General features: G+C 51.5%; 9 protein-coding genes across 9 annotated transcripts; 7 read left to right on the top strand and 2 right to left on the bottom strand.

The window, feature by feature from the left end:
• Positions 1–758: 758 nt before the first annotated feature.
• Positions 759–3,137, top strand: PMZ80_009044 (uncharacterized protein; the record flags this gene model as incomplete). The annotated part of the gene is made up of 1 exon (XM_064877440.1): positions 759–3,137. The coding sequence occupies one exon, from the start codon at positions 759–761 to the stop codon at positions 3,135–3,137; it is 2,379 nt and encodes a 792-aa protein (XP_064726942.1).
• A 429-nt stretch (positions 3,138–3,566) lies between these two features.
• Positions 3,567–5,415, top strand: PMZ80_009045 (uncharacterized protein; the record flags this gene model as incomplete). The annotated part of the gene is made up of 2 exons (XM_064877441.1): positions 3,567–3,681; positions 3,773–5,415. 2 exons carry the CDS (start codon positions 3,567–3,569, stop codon positions 5,413–5,415), a joined length of 1,758 nt encoding a protein of 585 aa, XP_064726943.1.
• A 3,086-nt stretch (positions 5,416–8,501) lies between these two features.
• On the top strand, positions 8,502–8,862 carry PMZ80_009046 (uncharacterized protein; the record flags this gene model as incomplete). Its single annotated transcript, XM_064877442.1, has 2 exons — positions 8,502–8,577; positions 8,639–8,862. The coding sequence occupies 2 exons, from the start codon at positions 8,502–8,504 to the stop codon at positions 8,860–8,862; spliced, it is 300 nt and encodes a 99-aa protein (XP_064726944.1).
• An 889-nt stretch (positions 8,863–9,751) lies between these two features.
• PMZ80_009047 (uncharacterized protein) lies at positions 9,752–11,044 on the bottom strand (the record flags this gene model as incomplete). The annotated part of the gene is made up of 1 exon (XM_064877443.1): positions 9,752–11,044. The coding sequence occupies one exon, from the start codon at positions 11,042–11,044 to the stop codon at positions 9,752–9,754; it is 1,293 nt and encodes a 430-aa protein (XP_064726945.1).
• Positions 11,045–11,772: 728 nt separating this feature from the next.
• On the top strand, positions 11,773–13,434 carry ALG7 (tunicamycin resistance protein; the record flags this gene model as incomplete). Its single annotated transcript, XM_064877444.1, has 2 exons — positions 11,773–12,005; positions 12,057–13,434. 2 exons carry the CDS (start codon positions 11,773–11,775, stop codon positions 13,432–13,434), a joined length of 1,611 nt encoding a protein of 536 aa, XP_064726946.1.
• Positions 13,435–14,235: 801 nt separating this feature from the next.
• Positions 14,236–17,499, top strand: PMZ80_009049 (uncharacterized protein; the record flags this gene model as incomplete). Its single annotated transcript, XM_064877445.1, has 1 exon — positions 14,236–17,499. The coding sequence occupies one exon, from the start codon at positions 14,236–14,238 to the stop codon at positions 17,497–17,499; it is 3,264 nt and encodes a 1,087-aa protein (XP_064726947.1).
• A 1,192-nt stretch (positions 17,500–18,691) lies between these two features.
• Positions 18,692–21,107, bottom strand: PMZ80_009050 (uncharacterized protein; the record flags this gene model as incomplete). The annotated part of the gene is made up of 2 exons (XM_064877446.1): positions 18,692–20,510; positions 20,563–21,107. The coding sequence occupies 2 exons, from the start codon at positions 21,105–21,107 to the stop codon at positions 18,692–18,694; spliced, it is 2,364 nt and encodes a 787-aa protein (XP_064726948.1).
• A 993-nt stretch (positions 21,108–22,100) lies between these two features.
• On the top strand, positions 22,101–23,819 carry PMZ80_009051 (uncharacterized protein; the record flags this gene model as incomplete). Its single annotated transcript, XM_064877447.1, has 2 exons — positions 22,101–22,624; positions 22,667–23,819. The coding sequence occupies 2 exons, from the start codon at positions 22,101–22,103 to the stop codon at positions 23,817–23,819; spliced, it is 1,677 nt and encodes a 558-aa protein (XP_064726949.1).
• Positions 23,820–24,386: 567 nt separating this feature from the next.
• Positions 24,387–24,914, top strand: PMZ80_009052 (uncharacterized protein; the record flags this gene model as incomplete). Its single annotated transcript, XM_064877448.1, has 2 exons — positions 24,387–24,474; positions 24,529–24,914. 2 exons carry the CDS (start codon positions 24,387–24,389, stop codon positions 24,912–24,914), a joined length of 474 nt encoding a protein of 157 aa, XP_064726950.1.
• Positions 24,915–26,269: the final 1,355 nt, after the last annotated feature.

The following is a 26,269-nucleotide window of genomic DNA, read 5'->3' on the forward strand; positions in this document are numbered from 1 at the left end:
TTAATAAGGCTATAGATTATCTCTTAGTAGTATTATAGCGCTATTCTAACTCTAGAGGTAATAATAAGTTTAATAGGTAGTTATAGGTATCGGGTTTTACGTAAACGTTAAATTTAATATATTCTATATACTATTAGTATCGTTATAATCGTCTTAACGAGCTACGCACGATAATATAAGTCTTATAATATAGAGATAATTATATAATTAGTTATCGATATTAATAGTCAATGTTATGAATTAAGGTGGAGTAGAGTGGAGTAGGGTGGCCGGATCAAGATTACAGTGACGAGTAAGTCCCGCATTGAACCGCACGACCACTGCAGGAGAAAGCTGCAGGGGTTTGGACATTTCTAAAAAGTGACCAATCAAGTGCAATCATTGTTGTGTTGTGCAGATCAACAGAGGACCAGGCGACAAGGCCTGCAGAAGCAACGCGACTGACAGCGCGGTTAGGGCGGCGTTAGTGCTCAGGAACCAAAGTTTAGGGCTGTTTAGGGCAGGAATAAATAAACAAAGTGACACTTTATTCTCCGAAAGTGCAATTTGCTGGAGCAACGGGCGTAATGAACAAGCTGTATCCTTACTCTTGCATCAGGAAACAGCCGCTCTTGTTTACACCTACGCATACCTTTTCTGCAGTTGTGTTCTCGACTTCGGTAGTGACTGTATAATGTTCTTCAGCACCGACTAAACAGAATAGCAGAACAACTGAAGTAATCATAATTCGGTTAGGGTTCTCCCCAAACACACCAGGCATGGAAGACAGCCACATCAGCCACGCTATGGCCTCTCCTGGCAAAGCGCAGACACCAGGGACACTGCCAGCTGGGGCATATGATTGCGATTTTGAGAATAACGAGAACAATGTCCGACAGTCCCTCGCATCCTCGCCTGAACATCATACCACATCAGCTTTCCCTAGATCACCATTACAAGAACTAAGTCCAACGAAGCAGCGCATTTCTCCTGTTAAGCGGTCACCGTTGAAGTATCGACTGCAGGATGAGACAGTAGCCATGGACTCTCCTCCTGACTCTCCGGCGCAGTCGACTCTGCGCTTTAATGAAGGTATGACTAGAGCTATTGGCGATATGGAGAATGAAGCAACTTCGAGAAAGAGCTCGATCAACAACACAACAATAAACTATACTGCCCTCAATGAGGACATGAGCACAATCCACGAGCATCATGACAACAAGGAGAATACACCGGAGGGCGACACCATAGATATCGACATAACTCTCGGCCTTGACAAGACCATCCACGACGACACTGTTGGTGATCTGAGCACAATCTCAGCCATCCCTACCGACATGACTAAATTCGCCAACCTACGAAACTCCCCGACCAAGACAGCAACCACCGATGGTTGGACACCACGGCCAAACAGAAATTCAATAGCCATGTCCACCCCAGTAACGGGCCAAAGACCACTACACTTGCTTTCGAGAAGTGATACCTCCTCCAACGAAGACGACGAGGCCACCCCTAGAAGGGCCCGCCATTCTGCTGATTCTCCTGCCGATCTCATGAACTTTACTGGCCAAACAAATATACTCTTCCCTCCTCCTGCACCGACACCAAGGACTTCTAGGCGCAGTCCTTCCGGTCGCGGTGCTTTTCCAATCAGAGTCAACCCAACACCATCACATAGATCGCAAGCATCGGTCGACAGAGAAAGAGCAACAGGCAGGTCACCTCAGAAGCTATTTCCGGACCAACAGCAAGTACCTGCCACACCTGCCAATGCTCGGAATAACATGCATTCTGCCAATGGATTCGGCACCGATCTGTTAGACATCGACCTTGGTCCCATGGCGACTCCACGCTCCATTCCCACCATCACCCCTCGCGAACTCGAGAACCTCCGATCCGAACTCCAATCACGAATATCTGGTCTCGAAGCAACCTTAGCTGGCAAAGAGGCAGAAGTCTCTGCTCTGAAGAAGTCTATCACGGATGCTGAAGTAAGAGCAGGAAAGTCCGGTGAAGAGGCACGCACAGAACGAGCAGAGAAGGAGCAGTTACAAACAGAAAAGGAAGAGCTTGACAGACGAGCAAGAGAAATGGAAGACGTACTGCGGGAGGTCAAGCAGAATGCTTTCGTAGAAGAGCGAGAAAGAGAAAAGCTTAGGAGGCAAGCCGAGGAAGCCGAGCGACAGACAGAAGAGTGTGAGGTCAAGATACTGGAGCTCAATGCTTCCCTCGATACACTACGGTCAGACCGAGTCAGAGGCTCGCCGAGTCCCGTCAAGTGGTCCACAGAACCTTCCACGCCAGGCTCAAGCTCACCTGTCGACGTCGACGCTGCAGTCAAGAATGCTACAGAGACAGTCGCACGCGAACTGCACGCTCTATACAAGTCGAAACACGAACGCAAAGTGGCAGATCTCAAGCTCAGCTACGAAAAGAGATGGGTCAAACAAATCGATGCACTAAAAGCTGAACTAAAAGAATCACAAGAAGAAGTCACAAGACTCCTCACCGAGCGCGACGCAACTATCAGCGGCGCCATCATGCCAGGCCAAGCTGAAGCAATGTCCCGCATGGACGGTCAAATAGAAGAGCTTCGAAGATGGAACGAAGACCTCTCCGCACAGAAGAAGGTGATGGAGGCTGAACTCGCAGGGGTCCGATCAGAAATCGACACAATGAGACGGGAGAGCGATACACTCCGCGTCGACCTTGAACAGGAACGCGTGGAGAAGGGTGAACTCGTCGCACAAGTCGAGGTGTTCCTCTCCGTCAGCGCGGAGCAGGAACGGGAACGCGAGATAGAGCGGGAAGCTAGGGAGGCCCGTGAACGAGAACGTCAGCCTGTTAGTCCGCCTAGGAGTGATGCGTCGGGTGACAGTACGCAGGGAGGCAGTGGCTACAACAACAACAGCAACGGCTACAGTACCGTGCAAGTAAAGAGTCCGAACAAGCCGAGGACGGTGAATGGTGCGATGGGCGTGAATGGGAGACCCAGACCAATGAGTATGCTTGCTAAACCTGCTGCGGGCAAGTATGGGAGTGGTATACCTGCTCCTGGATCTGGACTTAAGGCTCCGACGGCGGGAACGCGGCCGGGTGTGTACCAAAGGGGATCTCTAATGGATGGGATCGCGAGAATGGGTGCTGGCGGGCGGTAATGTGGGTTGAATGCGAATCGACATTGTGAGCTTGCAGCACTTCTTGGATGATGAAATGACCATTTGTTTGAGGATTCAGCGACCAGGACGGATCTGGTGTATCTTTGTTGAGCAGGCTGTTACGAGGAGAATTGGCGTACCATGAACGCTTGTAGCGTCCAGATATTGTAGCGGCGATGCACTTTTCGATTTCACCAAGAGCAAATTCATGCTTGAGCTGAATACCTTCGCGAACTTCTATCCCTGCGTGCCCTGCTCCCTCTAAGTCGTGCCTGAGGCAATAACATAGATCCCTGAAAGCAACTGCTACGTCACCCTAAACATGGAAAGTTCGCCGATCGCACCTGCTGTTGACAAGTCTCACAAAAGTACAGCATAAGTTTACAGTTCAGTGCTGGGACTCTGTGAGTTTGTCACCATATCTTCAAGATGATTCTCCGGAAACAGGTGCTGCTAGCGCTTACCTCGAACTCGCTGCTCGCAACAGCAGCTGACACACGCTCCTCGTCAGACTCGAGCCGGCCTCGAGGTGTCGGTCCAGAATGTGAGTACGTCCTGTCCATAACATATCCCATTGGAAACCTTCCGCACGAGGTGAGGTGGCGTACAGAAACATAAATTGACTAAACGTCTAGTTGCCAAATTCTACAAAGCCCCAGATAAACCCTTCGCCTGCATATCCAACCCCAGCATCTCCATCCCCTTCTCCCACGTAAACGACAACTACTGCGACTGTCCCGACGGCAGCGACGAACCCGGCACATCAGCATGTTCATACCTCCACCACTTCAACCCTGAGCAGCCGCGGCCCGGTGCCAATGCCCTGACGCCCAAGAACGAGAGTATGGCGCTGCCGGGGTTTTACTGTAAGAATAAGGGACATGTGCCTGCGTATATACGGTTTGAGAATGTGAATGATGGGGTGTGTGATTGGGATGTTTGCTGTGATGGGGGCGATGAATGGATGGGTGTGGGTGGGGTGAAATGTGAGGATCGCTGTGCGAGTATTGGGAAGGAGTGGAAGAAGAGTGAGGCGAAGAGGGCGGAGGGGTTGGGGAGGGCGACGAAGAAGAGGAGGGAATTGCAGTTTGAGGCGGATAGGAGGAGGAAAGAGGTGGGGGAGAAGATTGATGCGACGGAGATTAGGATAGAGGGATTGGAGAGGAAGGTTAAGGAGGCGGAGGAGAGTTTGAAGGAGGTGGAGAGGAGGGAGAAGATGAGGGCTGTGAAGAGTGATGCGGGGGCTAAGGGGAGGGGGAAGTTGGGTGTGTTGCTTAGTTTGAGTAGGGATCGGGTGGGGGAGTTGAGGGGTGCGTTGACTAAGACGAGGAAGATGAGGGATGATATGGTTGAGAGGGTTGCTGAGTTGGAGGGGTTGTTGACTGCGTTGAAGGAGGAGTATAATCCTAACTTTAATGATGCTGGTGTGAAGAAGGCGGTGCAGGGCTGGGAGGATTATGCGGCGAGGGAGTCGACTGATACTTGGACGGATGCTGAGGATCGGGATCTGGTTGAGATTGCGAAGGAAGATAATACCGAGAGTGGGATCAACTGGTCTGAGTTCGAGGCTGAAGAGGAGGAGCCGAGTGATGCGGCTGCGATTTACTCTCTCACGTCGTATCTGCCTCCGCCACTACAGTCATGGCTCAGTGGGTCGGTGTCGAGCTTGAGGCAGATGCTGATCGACAATGGTATCTTGCCTGATGCTACCAAGTCTACGAACGTGGATGATTCTCCAGCTGTCAAGAACGCACGAAAGACAAAAGACGACGCACAGCGAGACCTGACTAATGCCCAGAACGACCTTAAGCGTGACCGAGAAGACCTCGAGAAAGACTACGGACCAGGCGGCATCTTCCGGGCTCTAAAAGATACTTGCGTTGAGAAAGAGAGTGGCGAATACAAATACAGCCACTGTTTTATGTCAAAGACAACACAACAGCCCAAGAAAGGAGGTGGACAAACCACTATGGGCAACTTTGCTGGCTTCGAAATTGAATATGTCGACGACGACTTACCGGCTGATGGAAAAGGCCTAGGAAGAGGCGACAGAGTCGTGATGAAGTACGAGAATGGACAGCATTGCTGGAATGGTCCGAACAGGAGCACGAGGGTTGTCCTTGGCTGCTCGGAGACTGATGAGATTTACAAGATTGCGGAGTCGGAGAAGTGTGTGTATAGGATGGAGGTCGGATCGCCTGCTGTTTGTGGATTCGAGAATAAGGCTGAAGAGGAGGGAGGCATGAAAGAGGAAGGGGCGGTGAAGGATGAGCTGTAGAGCTGGCATGTCTGGTCTCACGTGCTGAGGCAGGGAGAACATGCTTACAGAGGACAAATCACTGTTCGAGCATTGCCGCATGGTACGTTCTGGTTCCTGCAGGATATTCAGGTTGCGTGGCAGTGGGTCACATTTCTACAGCAGTGAGTGCATTATTCGGCCAGTTTTTTGGTCTTGATTGCCAGAAATGCAGAGTGTTGTGCACCCGTCCGGATCTGAATTGAGCAGCAACGATGTCCTATGCAGAATCCGCATAACCAGCTTACTGCCGTTCTACTACATCCTGGTTGGCGCATATCAGTCCGCAACCCATTGACAGTGCACTGGACCTCTGCACAGTAATATGAGTTCACATTCGCCGGTTCCAAAGTCACAACGAGAGGTATGAAGCTTGGGACGGCCAAGCACTGACGCCGGCCAGTCACCCGGACACATGCTTCCACTCCCAGATTTCAGGTTACACAACCTCCAGAGCCACCCTTCCTGCCTGCCACGTTTCAGACATTGTTTGCTACCTGCCATGCTTCCCTGCGCAGACATGGGTGCGATTTTCAATGCTTCCGGTCACCCTCTTCGGCCTTAATCTGTCCTGTTCTCTTCCTTCGCCCTATCCCGCACGCAGGACTCTTTCACTGCCTCCCAGGCTTATCGGCGGTGAGGGAGTCCTCGTGCTCTACATCATGCATACACATATATAGTATATATATATACAAGGTGAGCATCCACACCATCGATCAACAATATCACAGGCTGATTTCCTATATCAAGTTCCCTTCAGGCGCCACCAGACACAGCAACATCGGAGCACAAATCGATCCCTCACCGCCTTCTCACTGAGTGGCTGCTGTCGTAGCCGGCAAGCAAGGGAGCAAGCCGAGCAGAACGCAATCGACATGGAAGGTGTATGGCACCCACCACCTCAACCACCTCATCCTGAAAGCTCTTGCATCACAGAGACATTACTACGATAAGAAACACATGGCTTACAACTTTAAAGAAGGTGATCAAGTAGGTGTCTCAGCCAAGAACTTTCAAATTCGAGGCCAGAAAGCCAAGCTGAGTCACAAAAGATTTGGCCCCTTCCCCATTAGCACTGGATCGTGAGGAAGCTGCAACGAAAGATCGATCGCCTGGGCCTTTCATTTCTGCGCTGTCGGGTGGCATCAAAAGTGTCATGAAAGCCTTTGGCGAGCAAGAAGATGTCTTGAAGACAGTCAAGACATTCATTGCATTCAAACGTCGAATACTTGCACAAGTCAATTGGTCTCTCGAATTGCCTCAGGCCTGCAAGAACGCACAAGATGATCTCTGTTTCCTAGGTCACAAATTCCTAACCTCAACGACTGGAATGATCTAATCAACGACCGCGTCTTCTCCAGCGGGAGGTGGACGTCACTTCTATGGCATCCCACTCCAACCTGCACAAATAGAGGCTGTGGCAATCTTCATCCTAGATCCGACACCACATCTGTTCGCAAAAAGCTAATCCTTCTACCGAACAACTACTGGATATGACAGTGGCTGCAATCACTGATGCATCAGACTCCGGATCACAGCAATTCGCAGAGGCGTTTCGACACACTATCGTCCTCGACCTCTGGGTCCATCCGATTACGTGCATGGTCGACGAGCAGTCTGACGACATGCCGCGGTCGAATCATCACAGACGTCTCCAGATTCAGCTCGACGCGGGTAAAATCATTTTCATGAGACCGCTACTTGCTTCCATGGCTACGATCAACAGCAAACCTTACCGGCTTACAGAAGCAGCAACGTACTTGTACGTTGTATATATACATATATATAGCAACCCCATACCTTGTCTCGTCTTCACTGGTCAGCCAGTGGCAAGACTCGTCCAGAGGAGGCGCAATACAAACTGCCATCACTACAACCCAAGAACGCCATTCTTAGGGCCCCGATGTCATTGTCATCACGACGGGAGTCCCAGTGTCCTCCTAACGACCTATGCAGTATGCACATCCACTACCTTTCACAAAAACACTACTGACATCCACAGTCTGCGATGGACATCATACCCTTACCCTAAAGGATATCCGACGAATCATCCACGATGTTCTCACCCACCAAGTCACCATTCGAACAGATGCATCGTCCGGAGCGTTCTCAAAGACCGAACAGATCGCCAACAAGATCATACGACACAACGGTCTTTCGCGGTAGCTACTGTAGCTATCTTAGAGACCGTCGTTCAGCATCTCGGTGCCTCCCCACCAACGGATCCACGAATCGAGCTACAGGCGCTTTCAACCGACATCTCACTAAACGTATGTGTCTGGAGTGCTTACAACAACGGGTCTACTTTATGTGCTGAGCACCATGCTTAGTTCGCGGTACTCATGAGTGATCGTGGAACGCTTACGGGAAGGAAGAAGCTAGAAGAGCTGGTGGGCTGCAGTATAGACTGGTAACGCGTGGTGTATGGTCCGGTGAAGAATGCGCGAGTCTTCACCCTGGCAGTTGTGGCAACGGGTGATGAGCTTGAGAATCAGCGACTCTTTGGTCGGTGACATAGGTCCAGTGTTGCACAACATACCAGCCGAGCTTTACGAACAGCAGGCTAGGTTGTGTGGGAGTTCATCGAAGGTGCCGTTGATGTCGAGTTGAGGCCCAGGGTTGCCTTGCCGCATGGCAAAATCCGAGGTATTGGTCGGCTGATATTCCATCCCATTTCCAGCTGTACGGAGCATTCTGGTTGCTGTTGCAGGACCGCAGTCCACGTCGTGTACGATCCACGCCCACATGATGGGCTTAGGCAAGGTATATTCCATGCTCGCCATTACACCGGAAGACATGAAAGCTGGCCGTCTCCCGCTTGGCTGGTACATCCTGAGGAATCGGGCTTCGAGCGAAGGCGGGATCACTCAGGACCAGCGGGATCAGACAGAATCTGATCTTTGGATCGGCCGGCGTTCGCGGTGGTGCCCTCCGATCGAAATGGATTTAGAAACTTCCGCCCAAGGTAGGAAGCATGCATCGTCGAAACTTTATGTCGGTGATTGCACGCGGTAAAAGCACGGTTCAACCTTCCGCCGGTATGTCGGAACGTTAGACTGAAACGTGAGATGGCAAACATCTCCTCCCAGCTTCTCCGCGACGATCGCTCAGCACGGAAGATAAGTGCCATCTACGACGAAGCAGGTCATACGGTGGGCACCGACAACACTCCATACGCTTCTCGCACCGCTGCTTGAAGCTGGAGTTACCGCCAAAACCTGGCAATGGCACAAGAAGAACCGCAAGGACAAAGCAAGCAAGCAACTTTCCAAAGCCAAGGACGACAAACAGGTTCAAGCCGCAAACCAACACATCAAATCCACCAAAATCAACGCCCGATCAGCTAAAGGCCACACTAAGCCAGCAGTAACGCGAAGCCTAACACCCGACAGTCTGCCGGACCTGGTGTACTCGGACAACGGCATGTAACAAGGTCAAGACGCAGACGTCATGAGACCATCACCATACAGCATGGCAGAGCTGTTGCCTTGAGAATTTGACGGGCGAAGCTGGCTCGCCACTATCATGAATCCAACTTCATTCATTCATTCGTCTGCCTACATTCGAGGATGTGAGTATCCTGTTCCTGTGCGCATCTTCACGAGTCGCTTTGGGTGCCTTCCACGCCGTGTTTGCTGCGATGGAGACGCCGCTGTTCATGAAGAGTTCGGTCCTAGAGGCCATATCCACGCTCTCCTTCCCAATCAACGATTCGATATGCACACGCTTCGTTAGGAGTGAAGGACAGCAGACAAGCGACGAATTCTCAATGTCGGTGAGCATCGAGGCACACCCGGATAGCCCTCCAGATGATCCCCTGCGTAAGGAGTTAACCGGTATGCCGACATGTCCACCAACAATACCAATCAATGGAGCGGCGGATAAAGGTGGATGATATATACAGGGTTGCATGGCAATGGTAGTGAGACGCACTGCTGGCAGTGCTCGACCCATGCTGGAGAAGTGGTATTCTGGCTGAAACCGAACCAATCTCTGATTTGACAGTCTGCTGTGCAGCCTGACCGGAGATAGGGAGAGACTGGTTCGGTTAAGGCGGTGTACCACGGATGGTCGTTACCGTAGCAAGAGTGTGAGCTGAGTAGCCTTAGCAACGCACTGCGCCGTACTCAAACACGTCCATATGCTTCATGCTCCATCGTGCCTAATCACGAACAAGTTCCATCGCAACTCTCACTCACACGAAACAGCGTCGCCGTGTATCGCACATTCAGCTCGGCTCGCGCTCAGCTGTTTCACTTTCAACCCCCTTGAGCTTGCATATGACAGAGTCTTCATCCATGTCCAAGGACCGCAGGAACTAACCACGCCCCTCATCGCTCCCGACACTCCCCTCATCACTCTCACTCTCGTCCTCTCCCGCCTGCTCAGCAACTAGCTCGAACCCACCAAGCCCCACTCCACTTCCACTAATCATGCGTTTCCAGACTTTGACTGTCCCGTCGCTCCCGCTGCTGAGAAGTGTCTCGCCGCTGGGATCCCATTGCACGGACCACGCGTCTAGATGTGCGTCTTGGATGATGGAGATGGGCGTTGCGTGGTGGGTGTAGGGCAATGGGTGGTTGGACCGTGATTGTGCGGCGTGAGGTGTGGGTGAGGACGTCGATTGGGGGTTTAGGGCTGAGGTAAGGTTTGATTGGTGGGGTTGTGGTTGTTTCGTTGGGGGAGCGGAAGAGTTGGCGGCGGAGCTAGAACTGGCTCGTGACTGTAGTGAGATCTCGTAAACAGCGACGGTCCCGTTGATAGATGAGATGGCCAGGATATCGCGTCCGTGAATGTTGGCGGGGCTGAATGCGATGTCACGGAGGAGTGTGCCGGCTGAGGTTTGGTATTGTGTTGGTGGATGGGGGATGCGGAGGACTTCGAAGAGGTACATGGCGCGTGAAGCTCCTCGGGCTAGATTTGTCGTTTGCTGTTGCAGTGATACGTGCGATCTGATGAGATCCGGGTCTGAGGTTGTCCTGTAGAGTTTTGCCTCGTTCAGAGCCGTTACTGCGATGGTGAGTTGTCCTTGGTCCTCTGACATCGAGCTTGAGAACGGCAGAGGAAATGGGTTGGGATCGAACCGTACCCGAAATGAGGTGTGATCTCCTCTGCCAGGCGTCGGTGAGCAGACGTGCAACTGATCGACCAAGGACCACTCGTTGTATTCGTCTGGGTTTGTTGGCTCGTAGAGTGAGAGCAGTCCTTGCCTGTCGATGACCACTATGTAGATGTTGTTACCGACGGTTTTGGTGTCCACGCTTGCAAATGGCACCAGTTGTTCACTTTTCAGGGTCGCTATTCTTCTGAAGCGGCGGCCTGACATAGGAGCTTGGTATGTATCCTGAGACCATATTCGCAGTTGTAGGTCGTTTGCGATGGTCACGAAGTGTGTGCCGGTGCTCGGGTGGAACCACTTCACATCACGGATCTCGGCATCATGAGCTGTGAAGAGGTCGAGTTGCTTGCGGGTGCCACTCGTGCGGTCAATGTCGTAAACTGCTATCCGATGGTCGATTGATGCGGTCAGTAGTTTTGAGCTGTCGTTGTTTAGTTGCAGTACTGTTAAGCGATCGGAGTGATCTGGTGTAAACTCGGTTTCTGACGCCATATTTGTCTGACCATCGGTGGGAGGGTAAGCAAGATCATATCATAACGCGAACCAATGTGGCTTCCACCTGGGATTAAAACCCCCAGCTCCCTGAAACTCTCTTACTCGGTGATAGTGCGGCTTGTAAGCCCTGGGACTGAGACAGTGTCCTCCGGCTGTTTGCGGATTGTGTGTATGTAACCTGAGAGTCTTAGACGAAGTGTATTGACGCTCGTCAAAAAGCAGACAAGGCAGAGCTTTAAATTGGTGATCTAAGCTTGCTTGGGGTATGAGCTCACGAGAATCACTTGCGCAATTTCTGGTTTAGTAGTGTAAGCCTTGATGCTGGTTTTCGAATCGCAGAACCGAGTATCGGTGGCGCACGGGAAGGCGCAAGTCCTGAAGCTGACATCAGACCTATTAATGAAGAAGTCCAAACAGCAGTGTCGTCGGCTTGGGAGTACTAGAGACGGCTCTCCTGAGGAGCGGATCAATATTACTCCGACGCCTGAGTTCGATCTTAGCTTTTTCCTAGAGGACAGTTTGCACAATAAGCAGAAGTTGATGAATGAGGAACATCATATATCTACATCGACATAGTGAGAGCTTTGCGACCTGACGAAATGGTAAACAGCGCCTGCCAGGCAGTTCGTGAGCCGCCTTCGATGAAGATGCGATGAACGCCCACTCCTAGCCACCATTACATACCTGAGGTCTTGGTCACGCGTTTTACGCTGCTCAAGTTCCAGATGGCTGCAACTTTGAGTAAGACAGAGACTCTGAGTCTCATCACACTGCTTGGAAGCTCTATTGCAGTCCTTGCGAACACATTCCAAGGCGATGGCGCACCCGTAGTGGCGTCGATCGCTTTCTCAAGCTTAGCTTTCTCGGTCACTTATGCCTTCGTTAGATGGTCAGGGCCATCTTTTGTCAAGGCTGGCTTGAAGGGCAAGGACTTGAGCAAGCGAGATCCGAAGGAAATGTGAGTGAATATCTTGTGCCATAAAAAATCAGAACATTAATGTTTCGGCAGACCAGAAAGCATGGGCTCGGTAGCTGCAGCAGTCTTCATCCTAGTGCTGATAGCATTTATTCCGTTCGCGTTCTACAAGGACATCGTCGCAGCCACAACAGGTGGCGGCAATCGCGATTCCCTGCTCTCCAACCCAATAGCACAAATTGAAACTGGTCGTTACCTTCACCGTTTCCCACACTCGAAGCTTTCTTCATATCAGTCTGCTCTCAACACTCTGGAAGCGATGACGATTCTCGGCCTCGCGGATGATATATTAGACCTACGCTGGCGGCACAAGTTCTTCATTCCGGCTGTTGCCTCGTTGCCCCTCCTCATCGTCTATTATGTCGATTTTGGTGTCACTTCCGTTGTGGTACCGAATGCCCTTATCCGCTACATGCCTCAAGGGGTCCGCATAATCAACCTTGGCGTCTTCTACTATGCCTACATGTCCGCTCTGTCGATCTTTGCACCGAACAGCATCAACATTTTCGCCGGTATCAACGGTATCGAAGTGGGACAATCCCTAATCATTGCTGGACTTCTCGTATTCAATTCATCGCTCTATCTCGTCCCCTTCCCAGGGAACCCGGTCCTCACCAACGATGCAAGCAGCACAACATACACCGCACACCCGGCGACGGACTCACATTTACTGGCACTGTACATTCTTTTGCCTTTCATCGCGGTCTCGCTGGCACTTTACATACACAACAGATACCCTGCCCGAGTCTTCGTGGGCGATACATACTGCTACGTTGCAGGAATGACTTTCGCTGTCGTTGCGATCTTGTCGCACTTCTCAAAGACGCTGCTCTTGTTGCTGATACCGCAGATCTTCAACTTCATTTACAGCACGCCACAGTTGTTCAACCTCGTCCCCTGTCCGAGGCACAGACTCCCGAGATTCAATGCGCGTACAGGACTGTTGGAGCCGAGTGTTACGCCATGGGAAGAGGACAAACAGCCTAAACCATATCTGATCAAGGTCTTCGACATTCTTGAACGCTTTGGATTACTGCAAATTACGCGGGCCACCATGCCTGCAGAGACACTTGATGGCAATTCCAATGCCAACGGCCATCTACGGAAGTCGTCCTCAGTCATCTCACTGTCCGGAGGCACAACATCTACGCCTCGGCGATCAGCTTCTCCTCGTCCTAATACAACGACATTGTCTGGAGGCAAAGGAAGGATCATATCGACTTCAAATCTCACTATAATCAACCTGTACTTAGTGCATCGTGGTCCTCTACGAGAAGATCAGCTGTGCAGAGAGCTGCTGTTGCTGCAGGCTGCGTGTGGCCTAGCTGGACTATTTGTCCGGCACAAGTTGGCAATCTTCTTGTTCGGAATGGATAACAGGCCCATTGGTGGTGTCTGGAGTTTAGTCTAGATCTGCATCATGATATCCGCGCTGTGCTGTCGTGTATCATATCGCAATATTCTGTGCCTGCACAGCGCAGCTATCTTGTGGAAGGAACAGTTTCTCGTTAAACGCATCCCTACTGTTACACTAACGTCCATCCTACAATCAGAGGAACGATCAACTAGCAATTGCGGAAGCTGACTTAGAGTTGGTTATCTGTGCTACTGGCAAAAGGACCCGATGACGCCGAGGACGCCTTCCCATGCGGAGTAGCCAGGCACCGATGAAACTCAGTGCTTGACGCTAATTCGCTACCTGCGCCACGACCGAGCGGTCGGGAAAGCACGAGTCCGGAAACATGAGTCGTTCCTGACGATGGCCGGATCGATCAACCAGTGCATTTTGATAGAGTCGCCACAGATGAGCCTTGACGGTCACTATGCAGAAGTAGTTGTTCTCAAGCGTCGCGTGGTCACAACATAGGAAGACTCGACATGCACATTGGAGCCCCGGACTGGCAATCTGACTTTTGACCGAGTCATCGCTTGAGGCCCCCAGCTGAAACGCCTGCATGAAAATGTGGCTCATAAGGCGTTTTCCGTCCTGTCCTCCAATGAACGATGATCTTCACAAAGTCCGTCAGCACTCTCGTGCATTCATCAAATGTAGCCTGATAGCAATGGCAGCTCTCACCTTCAACAGCAGTACCTACTGCTTTGGATGCTCATGTCTCTTACCATTCTTCAGAACCTCTTTCCCCTCTTTACAAGCCTCACGTTCTTCATGCGACGCTGATTATTGTGTTAGAAATCACTGACCACGCCCACCATGAGTGTCTATCGAGCAGCTTCTCATTCCCCAGCAGGGCCAACCAGAAGCTCGAGGCTCCCCTACGTAGACGTACATAATAGCAATGATGGACGTTCTACGCCAGCTCCAGCATACACAGATTCCGGACTGCGCCGGACGAAGAGCTCGATACCTGTCCGCATAATTCGACGGTTCACCAACAAGCATGGAGAACAGTATGATCCAAACACTGTTCCATTACTGTCCCGGCGTGAGCAAAGAAAAGCAGAAAAGAGAGAGCAACGAAAACTTGAAGAGCTTCAGGCGTATCAGCGGAAACAGTTCCACGACCAGATATCACGACAACTAGAGGTCAACCAGAATGAAAGAGACCCCGGGACACAAATCAATCCACGAAGATCTGTTACGCAGAGGGTCAAGGACACGTTGCGGAAGACCAGAAAGGGTTCGCGTAAGCACAACCCTGTACAGTCCTCAACGCTAGAGCCTCAATCTACAGGACCAAGCCAGCAGCCTCCTCACGTTGATGACTTCCGGCAGAAGAATGATCTTCAACGGTGGTTCCATGGACCATCAGATGTCGAAGCCATTCCTGCACCTGCTACTACAATTCCAGATTCCTGTCCGGCAGAGCTCGATGCTACTGGTATGGTATCCCCATATCAGAGCTTTAGTCGTGATGTGGGCAAAAGGCCAGTCGATGGTAGTCTTGATCTCGATACTCTCCCGCCGCCCATCAGATCGCCTTCGCCTTGCCTTTCGTCCCTTCCCTTGCGAAGGATCACGGTCAGTGAGACGCCGACACCGCTGTCTAGCAAGCAGATGCAATGTGACTCTTGCCACGATGCTATTAGGATGACAGGCTTCCATTATGCATGTACTCTTTGTATCGATGGGGATTGTCTTTACTGCGCAAAATGTGCCAATGGCGGTCGAACTTGCCGACATGAACTCATTGAGCGAACTCGCAATATTCAACGGCATCCGACAAATCCCCAAAACAGCTCAGGCATAGGACGAAAGCCGCTTGCGCTCGACAGAGATTCAGTGATTTCTTCTGAGGCGCATATTGAGCTCAGCGCCACTCATCCTCACAGTATGCTCCCACCACTCAATACGCAGGTGTCACAGCCACCCCTGGACGAACAACCGTCGTCCTCGAAGCTTCAGACAAAATCCAGAGCAGCCACTCCAGCCACCCCTGTCTCGCCTGCGGAATTCCTTAAAGATTTCGAAACGACGAGAAGAGAGCACGAGATTACTTTCCGAGAGAAAGAGGTAACACTGCGCGAGCGTGAAGCTATGCTGAGGGAGCGCGAGGCTTGGACAGCGTCTCGTGAGCGTGACGCAGCGCTAGTGCAACAACTACACGCTGCTGCCATGCTACAGCAACGAGCAGAGGTTGGTGCTCAGTTCTCATCCTTTTCCTCCGGTGCTCGCCAGCCGTCCTTTAGCAGCAGCATCCCTTGTGAAGCGTCATCGCGCTTCGCATCCGTTCACTCGTCTCCCGGTCTACAGTCCACCAGCAACCAGTCATCTCCTTGTATGGTGGACGACATTACCTTACATTCATCGACAAAGGGCAAGCGACCGAACATTGAGCTAGCCTCTTCAGTCGCCACGATGGAGGCTTCGATCGCTGGCATGGAGACCACTGGGGCTGGAATTCGCACTTACGCCAATTCAACCAAGCGGAAAGCCTCGGCCGGAAACAAGTCGCATTCAAGCAACTCATCAACGAGGAAGTCAAGTGAGACCTCTCGACGAGCTACACCTAGAGGAGACGAACATGACGATATGGACGACGACGAAGACGAGGACTCTGGCTCGCCCAAGCGGCGCAAACAGGATGCATTAGACGACGGCGAACCGCGAAAGTTGTTCGCTTGCCCGTATTACAAGCATGATCCTATCCGCTATGGTGAGCGCAACACCGGTGAACTGCATTACCGCAGTTGTGCTGGTGGTCTATACAGAGACACCTCTCGTGTTAAACAGCACCTAAAGCGCATACATCACCGCCCGGATTTCTACTGTAGACGTTGCTTCGTCACCTTCAACACGAACGAACAGCTGCAGAAGCACTCTTCTTCACGTCAAGGCTGCGATGCGCGAGATTGTCCTTACCCTGAAAGGCTTGACGAAACTCAGCAAGCGAAAATCCACGTCAAGCGGCCTGGGAAAGACCCTCGAGAATTGTGGAACGAAATTTTCTCGATAATATTCCCTGGTGTTCCAGTGCCTGATAGTCCTTACATCGAGCAGGTGCAGCCCAGTGATGAGGGCACTCTTCCCAACGTGCTGGAACAGTTCATCAACAGCTTCAACAAGCGCCTGACTTTCGCTTCACACTCGTCTCAAAGCTGGCTCGGTTCGCCTCCTATTCGAGAATTCCTCAACACCCAGATGCTTCAGACTATGCAGGACATGATTCAGAACCAGGCTTCCACCAGTACTGCATCATCTTTCGGGGATGTCCCATCGCCTATGTCAGCACCTATGCACTCTTGTTTCGAAAGCCGACAAAGCTCGCAGGCCTCCTCTCGGGCGTCCTCCTCGGTACAGCGGAACCAACGTCAATCACAGTACTTGTCGCCAGTAAATGCACAACCAGGCCTTCGCCCGGCTTTGAAGGTCACTACATCCGTGCGGCCTGGCATGGAGCCCCATTCAATTGGAAGTGTTAGCAACTCAGCGATCTCGCAGCGGTCACAGTCCTTTCCTAAAGTTCCTACCCATGTACGCGAAGACTCTGGCTATGAAAATGGTCAAAGCTGGGCATCAGGCGACGATATGTACGTAATGGCCGATGTCATGGCTACCAACGGTGAGCCTTCTAGTGCAACATCAACACGTTCTACCAAGAGCGTTTCATTTGCTACCCCGCCACAACAAACAACATGGCACGATCCGATGAATATAGCGCCTAACAACACCACCTGGAATACCTTCGGTGATCAACCAGGCCCGAATCTCATCGACTTCGCGAATTTCGACTGGTCTGCTCAGAACTTCGTGAATGGTACACAGGGGCAAAAGCCTTCACTCCAAAAGCCGTCACCTTTGCGTGCGGACTCGGCGTATGGCACATTGAGCTCTGCACAAGCTTCACAGACATCTTTGTTCCAGCCGCAACCATATATGCGAATGTCACACGAGCAGTTAACCTGCGTCGACCCATCGAAGCTCTATGTCAACTCTGCAGATGCGAATCTGGGAGGTCTGAGTGCCGATGTACGGGCGTATCTTAACAGGGATATGAATGAGTATTTCGGATCATGACAGTGACTAGTTTTATGATTGTACAGCTTGCTGGTCAAGTCCATGATGATGTAATGAGGTGTTTGGAGCAAGGCAATATATGTAGGGAGGCTCGGATTTTAGTTTTGTTCGTTGTAGATACCCAGGATCTGTAGAGGTTGCATGAGTAGCGCAGCCGGTTAATACCAAACTCCGCCAATGACCCCGACCGAGATGAACTTTTCAACCCTCTAAACTGTAACCCCTTGCCGACAGCGACCACAACGTAATTATCATGGTGCGTATATATGCATATACGTAACTCGATGCGCTCTTTCTAATGTAGTAATCGCCGTTATAAACAGATAAGAATTAACATTAGTGTTGTAGTTTACACAAAAAAAAAAAGATCGATGCCAAGTCTACTACTTAGCTGCCGAGCATACCTTTGTCCAAAATTGGTCGTATACTGCCTACCTCCACGTTTTACGATAATAGTTAATCTAGATAGGTAGAATAGGTGAATCGAGTACGGCGAACACGATAGCGACCTCAGATTTGAAGGACAATTAATATTGATAGAATGGTTGCGTTGTCAATATGAGTGTGCGAAGAAGCCGGGGTCTCGGTCGGGGTCATTGGCGGAGTTTGGTATCAACCGGCTGCCGTACATGAGTGAAGGATGATTGCATGTTCTTCATCCTAACTGTGCATGGACATTAGGAATGAGAACAGTGCCACTACAGCTATGCATCAGAGAATTGTTCGTTTAGATTAGTACTTATCTAGTACGTATGATTCTGATAGAGGACCGCATCAACCGTATGTCCTTATTCGCTAACAACCCCTATCAAACTTACTTGATGAGCGAAGATGGCCACCACAGTACCGTCGAGCTTGTTCGAAACGACTCAAGCTCTAGACGGAATCTGTTTCCAACACGCATTGCATACCTTCCATTTCTGGTCGCAACTGCTCCGTTTCCTCCCGCCAATACCGCCTTGGTCAAAGGTCGTTCGCTATTACCCCTCAGACGGTCCGCTCCTTCCTCTTCTTCGACCGTGCCTTCCAATGCAACCGGTAGCGCGTGCATACCAGTCGGCTGCACCTGCGCCATCCTGCGTGGTGGTCACACGTCCCACTTCCCATTATCTGGCCGTTGCTACCATTCACGTAACCTGCAGGTCTCACCTGTCTCAAGCATGCGTGCTGCCACGTCTGGTTACCAAATCTGTCATCCACCAAATCGAAAAGTATAAGTACCATTGACCCTGGTAGGCAACCTAAACGTCCCATTCCTAAAGGATTCGAACCCCTCGTAGTCCTCTCCTGGTGTAACAGTAGCTGCCCTACCATCATCCTGCCTATATCTCACCAGCAGCGGACCCCCCAAATTCGACCTCACAGTCAATGACTCAAGAGCAGAATCCCTCCAACTCATATCAACCACAAACCCACCCCGAGCCCGCAGCCCACTCACACTCCCCTCATCCCAACCAGGCGGCAAAGCAGGCAAAAGCCACACCAACCCATCCTGAAAATGACTCTGCATCAACGCCTCCGCCACACCCGCCGTAAACCCATAATTCCCATCAGCCTGAAACGGCGGATGCGCATCAAATAGATTCGGGTACACGCTCTGGTTGAAGAACTCCCAGATATTGTCCTGCACGGCTGAGCCGTTGAGCAAGCGCGCGTAGAAGTTCAGCGTCCAGGCGCGGGACCAGCCTGTGCCGGCGCCGCCGTTGGCGAGGCGGCGTTCGAGTGTGCATTTTGCGGCGGTGAAGAGCGCGGGCGTGTCGTGGGGGGTTATTTGGGTGCCGGGGTGGAGGGCGAAGAGGTGGGAGATGTGGCGGTGGCCGGGTTCTGTTTCTTCGTGGTCGTGGAGCCATTCCATTATTGTGTTGTAGCGGGGGCTGTTTCGGGTTGGGGGAAGGAGGGAGAGGGTTGTGGATATGCGGGATTGGAGGGTCGGAGAGAGCTGGGAGGGATAGTTCTGGGATTGTAGCTTTTCGTTGGCGCGGAGGATCTGGGTTAGGAGCTCGCGGATGATCTGAGAGTCGATCGTGGCGCCGATTGTCATGCTCCCGGTTTCGTTGTTGGGTAGGCGGTATGTGTTCTCTGGGGAGACGGAGGGGTTTGTAACGAGGTAGGTCGTACCGTTTAGATCGTAGGGTTGGACGAAGTCGAGGTAGAACTCGATCGCTTCTTGCACCAGGGGCATTTTCGCGATCATGAACGTGTCGTTGCCTGTAAACCAGTAGTGTTCCAGGAGATGTAGTGAGAGCCAGCCTGATGTCATGACCCAGTAGGAGGCTGGCGCATACCGGTCTTGTGGCGCTGTGTCGCCCCAGACATCGGTGTTGTGATGACAGACCCAGCCACTGGCATTGTACATTGTTCGAGCGGTCTCCCGGCCGCTGACGCGCATCTTCTCGAGGTGTTCGAAAAGGGCTTCGTGGGTTTCTGACATTCCTGTCACTTCTGCTGGCCAGTAATTCATTTCTGTGTTGATGTTGATGGTATATTTGCTGCCCCACGGGGAGTCGAATTCCTCGTTCCATATGCCTTGCAAGTTGGCTGGAAGCGTGCCGGGTCTTGATGCCGAGATGAGCATGTACCTTCCGTACTGAAACTGCAGAGCAGCAAGCTCATTGTCAACCGCGCCAGCCTGCGTTGCATTAATGCGCGCGTTAGTCGGCAGCCGCGAAATGTCGTTGTTAGGTGCTAGTGAAAGGGTCGTGCCATTGAAGATGGTTTGGTAATCTTCGACGTGCCTTTGCCTGAGTTCTTCGTATGAGTACTGGCGTGCTGCAGCAATCCTGGACAAAACACTAGCAAGAGGATCGTCAGTACGAAAACTGGAATCAATGGCCAGAAACGCAATGGCTTCCTTTGCGCTTTCAACAATGAGGAAGTTGCCGAGTGTGGTGAGATTGCCTCCTCGGATATCAAGCGAAACAGCAGATGTGAACTCGATGGAATTCGATCCTGGAGATGTGGCAGTCATAATGGAGGTGTCACCGTTCTGGCTGTAAGCTGTATCGAACATGCTGTTCAGACTGTCAAAGGTGTAACCTCGATTTTAGCCGTAACTGGAAGGACAAGGAGCCGTTCGAGGCAGTCAGTCGCTGTACCATCACATTATCAGGAGCGGAAGAGAAGAGCTCTCTTTCGTGCAAAGCACCATTGACTTCGAACCTTACACCAGCTGTAGCAGTCTGTAAGTCAAGCCACCTCTGGTAAGTCTTATTGTCATAGTCAGAAGTTCCGTCGAAGTAGATTTCCAAGTCACCAGCTGTCTCATAGTGACGCATGCTCTGTGGCGTGCTCAACATGCCCAAGTCAGCATATTTCTGTGCGTCGCTCGGACGGCCTTCAAGCAGTAGTTGTTGCACGACTTTGACCGTCTTCGCAGCATCCTGATCGATCCGTGACATGGGTCCACCAGACCAGACACTCTCCTCATTCAACTGTATTCTTTCGGCATCAGGAATACCAAAGACCATCCCACCGAGCTTCCCATTGCCGATTGGTAGAGCATCTGTCCAAGCTTCAGCTGGGCGATTGTACCAAAGGAGCGTCTCGTGCTGGGCAGTGGCGAAGGCCGCAAGGAGTAGCAAGGTGGTAGAGAGTGTTCTCAGAGCCATGTTCTTGAAGCTTCGTGAAGACTATCTAGACGCTGACAGTAAGCAAAGTCTAACTACGGCGGCTTGTAGGCTTCTGAAGACTTGCGAAGCATATTGCTTTCGTTGACTTTCATCATTGAATGCGTCCGAGGTTCGTCTCTGAGCTGTACCTCGCGGGAGTCATCAACCCGAAGAGTCTGAAGTAGCTATCATGATGTCCCACTCCGGAGTGCAGCATTTGTGAACGGAAGCAATAGATCGTCTTGTCGCATGATTCGACAAGCACTGCTTTCACGCGTGCGGTCCCAGGCATCTCGGAGATCACTACACCGTTTCTGCGCCTCCATATCGTGAGCCTATCAGCAATATACCGAAAGGTCTACTCCGGCTAAATATCATGAAGGATGCAGAGGGGATCTGGACTGACAACTCGACCTTGACATGTACAAGTTGTGAAGGGTCGTGAGCTTTCTCCGCAGAAACGACGGAAAACCTTCTGTTTACGGCTTACAAGAAGGGCTACACACGTCATAGCTTGGCAAAATCATCCTTGGCAGGAGCTCCGGCTACGCGATCCCCAGCATAATTCCTTCACATTATTCACATACCGTAAGATGTCCTGCACGATTTGTCGATCCTGTATATTTGCCTAAATGCATGTAGCAAGACCCTCCGGAGTTGCGCATGACAATGACATTTCGATGCCACTAATAATCGCTACACCAGGCTCCGGTCCACTGCAATGCCTTCGAGTATTGGCGCCTCACATCTGCGAGCAACAAGGTCTGAGCTGCATGATGTTTGATCACGCTATCCTGGTGACTGGAGAATGCGGAGGGGAAAAGAGAACAACAGCCAGACCAGTGATTGCCCGGACGGTAAGATCAATTTGAATGAGGGCCACCATATATCTGGGGTCCTTCATCATGCTTCTATGCCCGATAGCATCTTAAGTACTAAGATCGAAGGCTCTCGAGTCCGTGATCGTACTCGTCATACTGACAGACAGTCACGATGAGCATCAAGACGTTCTCACTATGGCTGCTCAGCCTACATGGTGTATTGAGCGCTGCGCTACCTCGTAATACTAGCTATACGAATCCTATCCTGCCAGGGCATCATTCTGATCCGAGTTGCACATCGGTGGGCGACACCTTCTATTGTGTCACTTCAACATTCAACCTGTTTCCAGGTCTCCCTGTCTATGCCAGCAAGGACCTTATCAATTGGAAACATGTCAGCAATGCCTTACATCGAGAAGACCAGTACTCGGGGTACCTCCAAATTCAAGGGCAACAAGATGGCATTTATGCTCCGACCCTGAGACATCATGACGGGATCTTCTACATAATCGTAGCATTCCAACGGCTCCAAGCGGACGGCGAGACCGGCTTTGACTTCCTGATCTTTAATTCGACCGACCCATACGACCCCGAGTTGTGGGACACACCCATAGTATACAATACGCCAGACCTAGGGTCCTTCGACAACGATATCTTCTTCGATGACGATGGCCAAGCATACGTAACAGTGCATGTGTTCGATATAGTTGGCGTCAATTAATACCCTATAAACCCCAGTACAGGTGAGTACGGCGACAACTACAACCTATGGAACGGCACAGGCAACATCTGGCCCGAAGGCCCCCACATGTACAAAAAGGACGGTTACTACTATCTCACGCTCGCAGAAGGTGGAACAGGCCCGAATCACCAAGTCACCGTCGCCAGGTCCGAAGGCAACATTCGGGGCCCTTATGAGGCGTACGAGAACAATCCGATCCTCACCAACGCCAACACAACGCAGTACTTCCAAGCCGTCGGTCACGCCGACATCTTCCAGGACCAAGCCGGCAACTGGTGGGCCACAGCCCTGTCTATTCGTGGTGGGCCAGACAACCAGTACTACCCTATGGGCCGCGAAACAGTACTCACACCCGTCAAGTGGGATGAAGGTGGCTGGCCACAGCCTGAGCCGGTACGTGGACACATGACAGGACCTCTTCCGCCTCCATCACGAGATGTCGGCGGAGAGCAAGGCGTCTGGCTCAAGGATGGTGACAACTACGAGACATTCAATGGTCCGAATCTTCCCCTTCACTTCATTCACTACCTGTTCCCACCACACAACCTCTACTCAATCGCCGATGGACGTCTTCGAGTCAACCCAACAACGCAGAATCTGACAGGGGTCGAATCCTTCAATGCATCAACTGACCGAGTCGCGCTCATCGCTCGACGGCAGACAGACACGCTCTTCACGTACGGCGTGACGATGGACTTCTCACCCACAGCTGAAAGTGAAGAAGCGGGCATCACGCTTTTCCTGAGTCAGAATCAGCATGCAGACCTCGGTATTGTCATGCTCGATGGCAGCCCACAAGTTCGTTTCCGAATTACAGGCATCGGCGCTGTTAACCCCTACGAGACCGAAACGCTCGCACCTCTGGACCCCATGCTGCGTGACCAGCCATTGCGCCTGGAGATGCAAGCCGTCTCGGAAACGAGCTATGTATTCTATTATGGCGCTGAAGGCAACGATGGTCCATTGCAGACCATAGGTATGACTGACGCTTCGCTGGTCAGTGGTGGCAATGGGTCATTCGTGGGTTCATATGTTGGTGTGTACGCAAGCTCAAATGGTGGCTCAGGACGGACACCAGCGTATTATACGAACTGGATATATGAGGGACAAGGACAGATGATTGATTATAACGAGATGATTGAGAGCTAGAGCCAGCGTGTATCATCTTACGTTATCACGTTGTGTTCCCAGTTGAAAGCTTCCTCGTAGTTTCATGAAATTTATTCGCCTCCAGATTTCTTACATTACCCTTCTCGACACTGTTTCGCACTGCGCATGTCTTCTGGGCAGGAACAAGATTCAGATGTTATAGATTCCAAACAGCCTGTTGAAATTGATGGCCAGGTGATAGAGCTTTTAGCACTGCATTTTGTCCAGATTTTGTTTCTTTGTTTCTCAGCTGATATGCACCGTACCATATGGGCAGCCGCGTACCATAAGGTACCTTCCATAGGCACGCTCGGAGAAACTTACGACCAGCCCGACACCACCCCGGAGATGTCCTACATGACCTCTATACATGCAGCCTGCCAAGCTACCTCTTGGGTAGAAAACAATCGCACTGAACACCCGCAACCTCGCCTGCAAGTTGCAGGCACAAGCCATTCCACCGCTGTTGTCCGGGCGCTCTCCGCCATCTTGAGCACTGCTTCGTTAAGTCTATTCTTACCGCGTGAACGGTCCTGTTTCGAATCAACTACACAAGCAGAGTCCATCATGGAGGCCGCAGCGAGACGCTTCTTCACATCACCCCAATTCGCGGTGGTCGGTGCATCGCAAGATAAGTCGAAATTCGGCTACAAGAGTAAGATGACATGCGCCACGTAAGACAGCGATGATACTGATACAGGCACTGCAGTCTTCGCGTGGTACCACGCCCACTCTCTCCCCGTGACACCCATCAACCCATCGCGACCAAGCATTGCCCTTCCATCTAAGACCTACAACACCGCATCCTCATCATCTTCCCTTTTCGATCCACCGTCTACGGGCCTCTCTTTCCTCACGCCCCCGCCTGTCACGCGCAAGGCGTTAGAAGAGGCGAAATCCGTTGGGGTTAAGTCAGTGTGGCTTCAACCTGGGAGCTTCGAGGAGAGGGATCTCAAGTGGGCGAAGGAGAACTTTGAGAATGCGGTTGGGGGGTTTGAAGAGGGTACGGTGGGCGGTGAGGGGTGGTGTGTGCTTGTTGATGGGGATGGTTGTCTAAGAGCCGCAGGGAGGGACGTGCAGAGGCAGAAGCTGTGAGTACAAATCGAGATCAGATTAAAGTGACGAAGTTTGGTACAACAGTGATTGAGTATTACGACAAAGCAGGAGGTGAGACACTTCGAACGGTGCTCGAGGCCTATGACAGCCTCAAAACTGAAGACGTTACTGTTATGCGGTCTCGCATCGTTGGAGGGCGCTCTTCTGGGGCTGTCCTCTTTTCTGGCGAGAGACGATGTCAATTATGTGCAGCTGCACAATCTGACTGAACAGTTGTCTTTGCGGCATGTTCAACGAGCATTAGTACGTTGATTGGCGCATGCCACATTCATTATTGAACTTGCTGCGTATTGGTGGTACGAGACAATATCATCAAAGCTCAAGTATAGAGGATTGCTCAGACACTGAAGTGGTTGAACCAGTTAGTGATGGCAATGAATACGACAGTGGCAGTAAAGCGTCCGGCAACTATGGTCGTTGCATCAGTGCTGACGCATGCCATTGTGTGCCGCGAAGGCAGAACCCTTATTGCGCGGCGTATTTTGGTCGTCTCATCTCAGATGCTATCAGGTAGGCGACAATAATATCATGAGGAGTGCATTGCGTCAACGCAGCGTTGTCGGTCTGAAGCTATTCCGGCACAGCAGACGAGCACGATTTTGCTGGGTGACCCAAAATCAAGCTGAAGCGCTCAGACTCTCGAACAATGGCCATCGCTATCTGTGGCCTCCTTTTGAGAAGCGAAAATACATGTACTGTAAGGAACACGATGGGAGACCTCTGCATGCAGCACGATCCGCATGCTTTCGTTGGTGCAGGAATGTACCTGAAGATCTTTCTTCTCTGGCAGCAACTCCGCCGAAATTACTTTCGTGCCTTGCATTGGAGGTCGACGCGCCGAAGCATGAGCTCCGCAGAGTGCGAAAGAAAAACTGCAATGCATCTGCATGATGCAGGGGGTTATGTAAAGTCAAGCTTGAGCTGCAGTACGTACACAGCACCTTCCTCACGTCGACAGACAACTATGTCTCTATCTTCGCAAGCGCAATTGTTCTTCGAGGCAACGAGAGATCGCAACCCACGAGAGATGCTGCCATGACTGCCGCTTGCAGTAGGTGTGAAAATGTCCCCAAATAGCACGAATGTCTCATTTCCTCCCTCACAGTAAATCGCGGAGATTTCGCTCAAAGTTTTAGTTGGATGCCACGGTATGTCCTCCCTCCCCACGTGCCTAAATAGTTCGCCAAGTTGGTTCAGATCGAATGGATACATAGCGTGGAGCAGAAAACTCTTAGGGTGGCTGGGATGTCCGCCCAGTGCTTTATCGTCAAGAGAATCGATATTTGCACCTCGACAGCTCTACTTGTGGAATCACCTGCGCTGCATCGAAAGGG

The sequence above is a fragment of the Knufia obscura genome (assembly GCF_036327395.1).
Source record: "Knufia obscura strain CCFEE 5817 isolate CBS 148926 chromosome Unknown scaffold_12, whole genome shotgun sequence".
Classification (NCBI taxonomy): Eukaryota; Fungi; Ascomycota; class Eurotiomycetes; order Chaetothyriales; family Trichomeriaceae; genus Knufia; species Knufia obscura.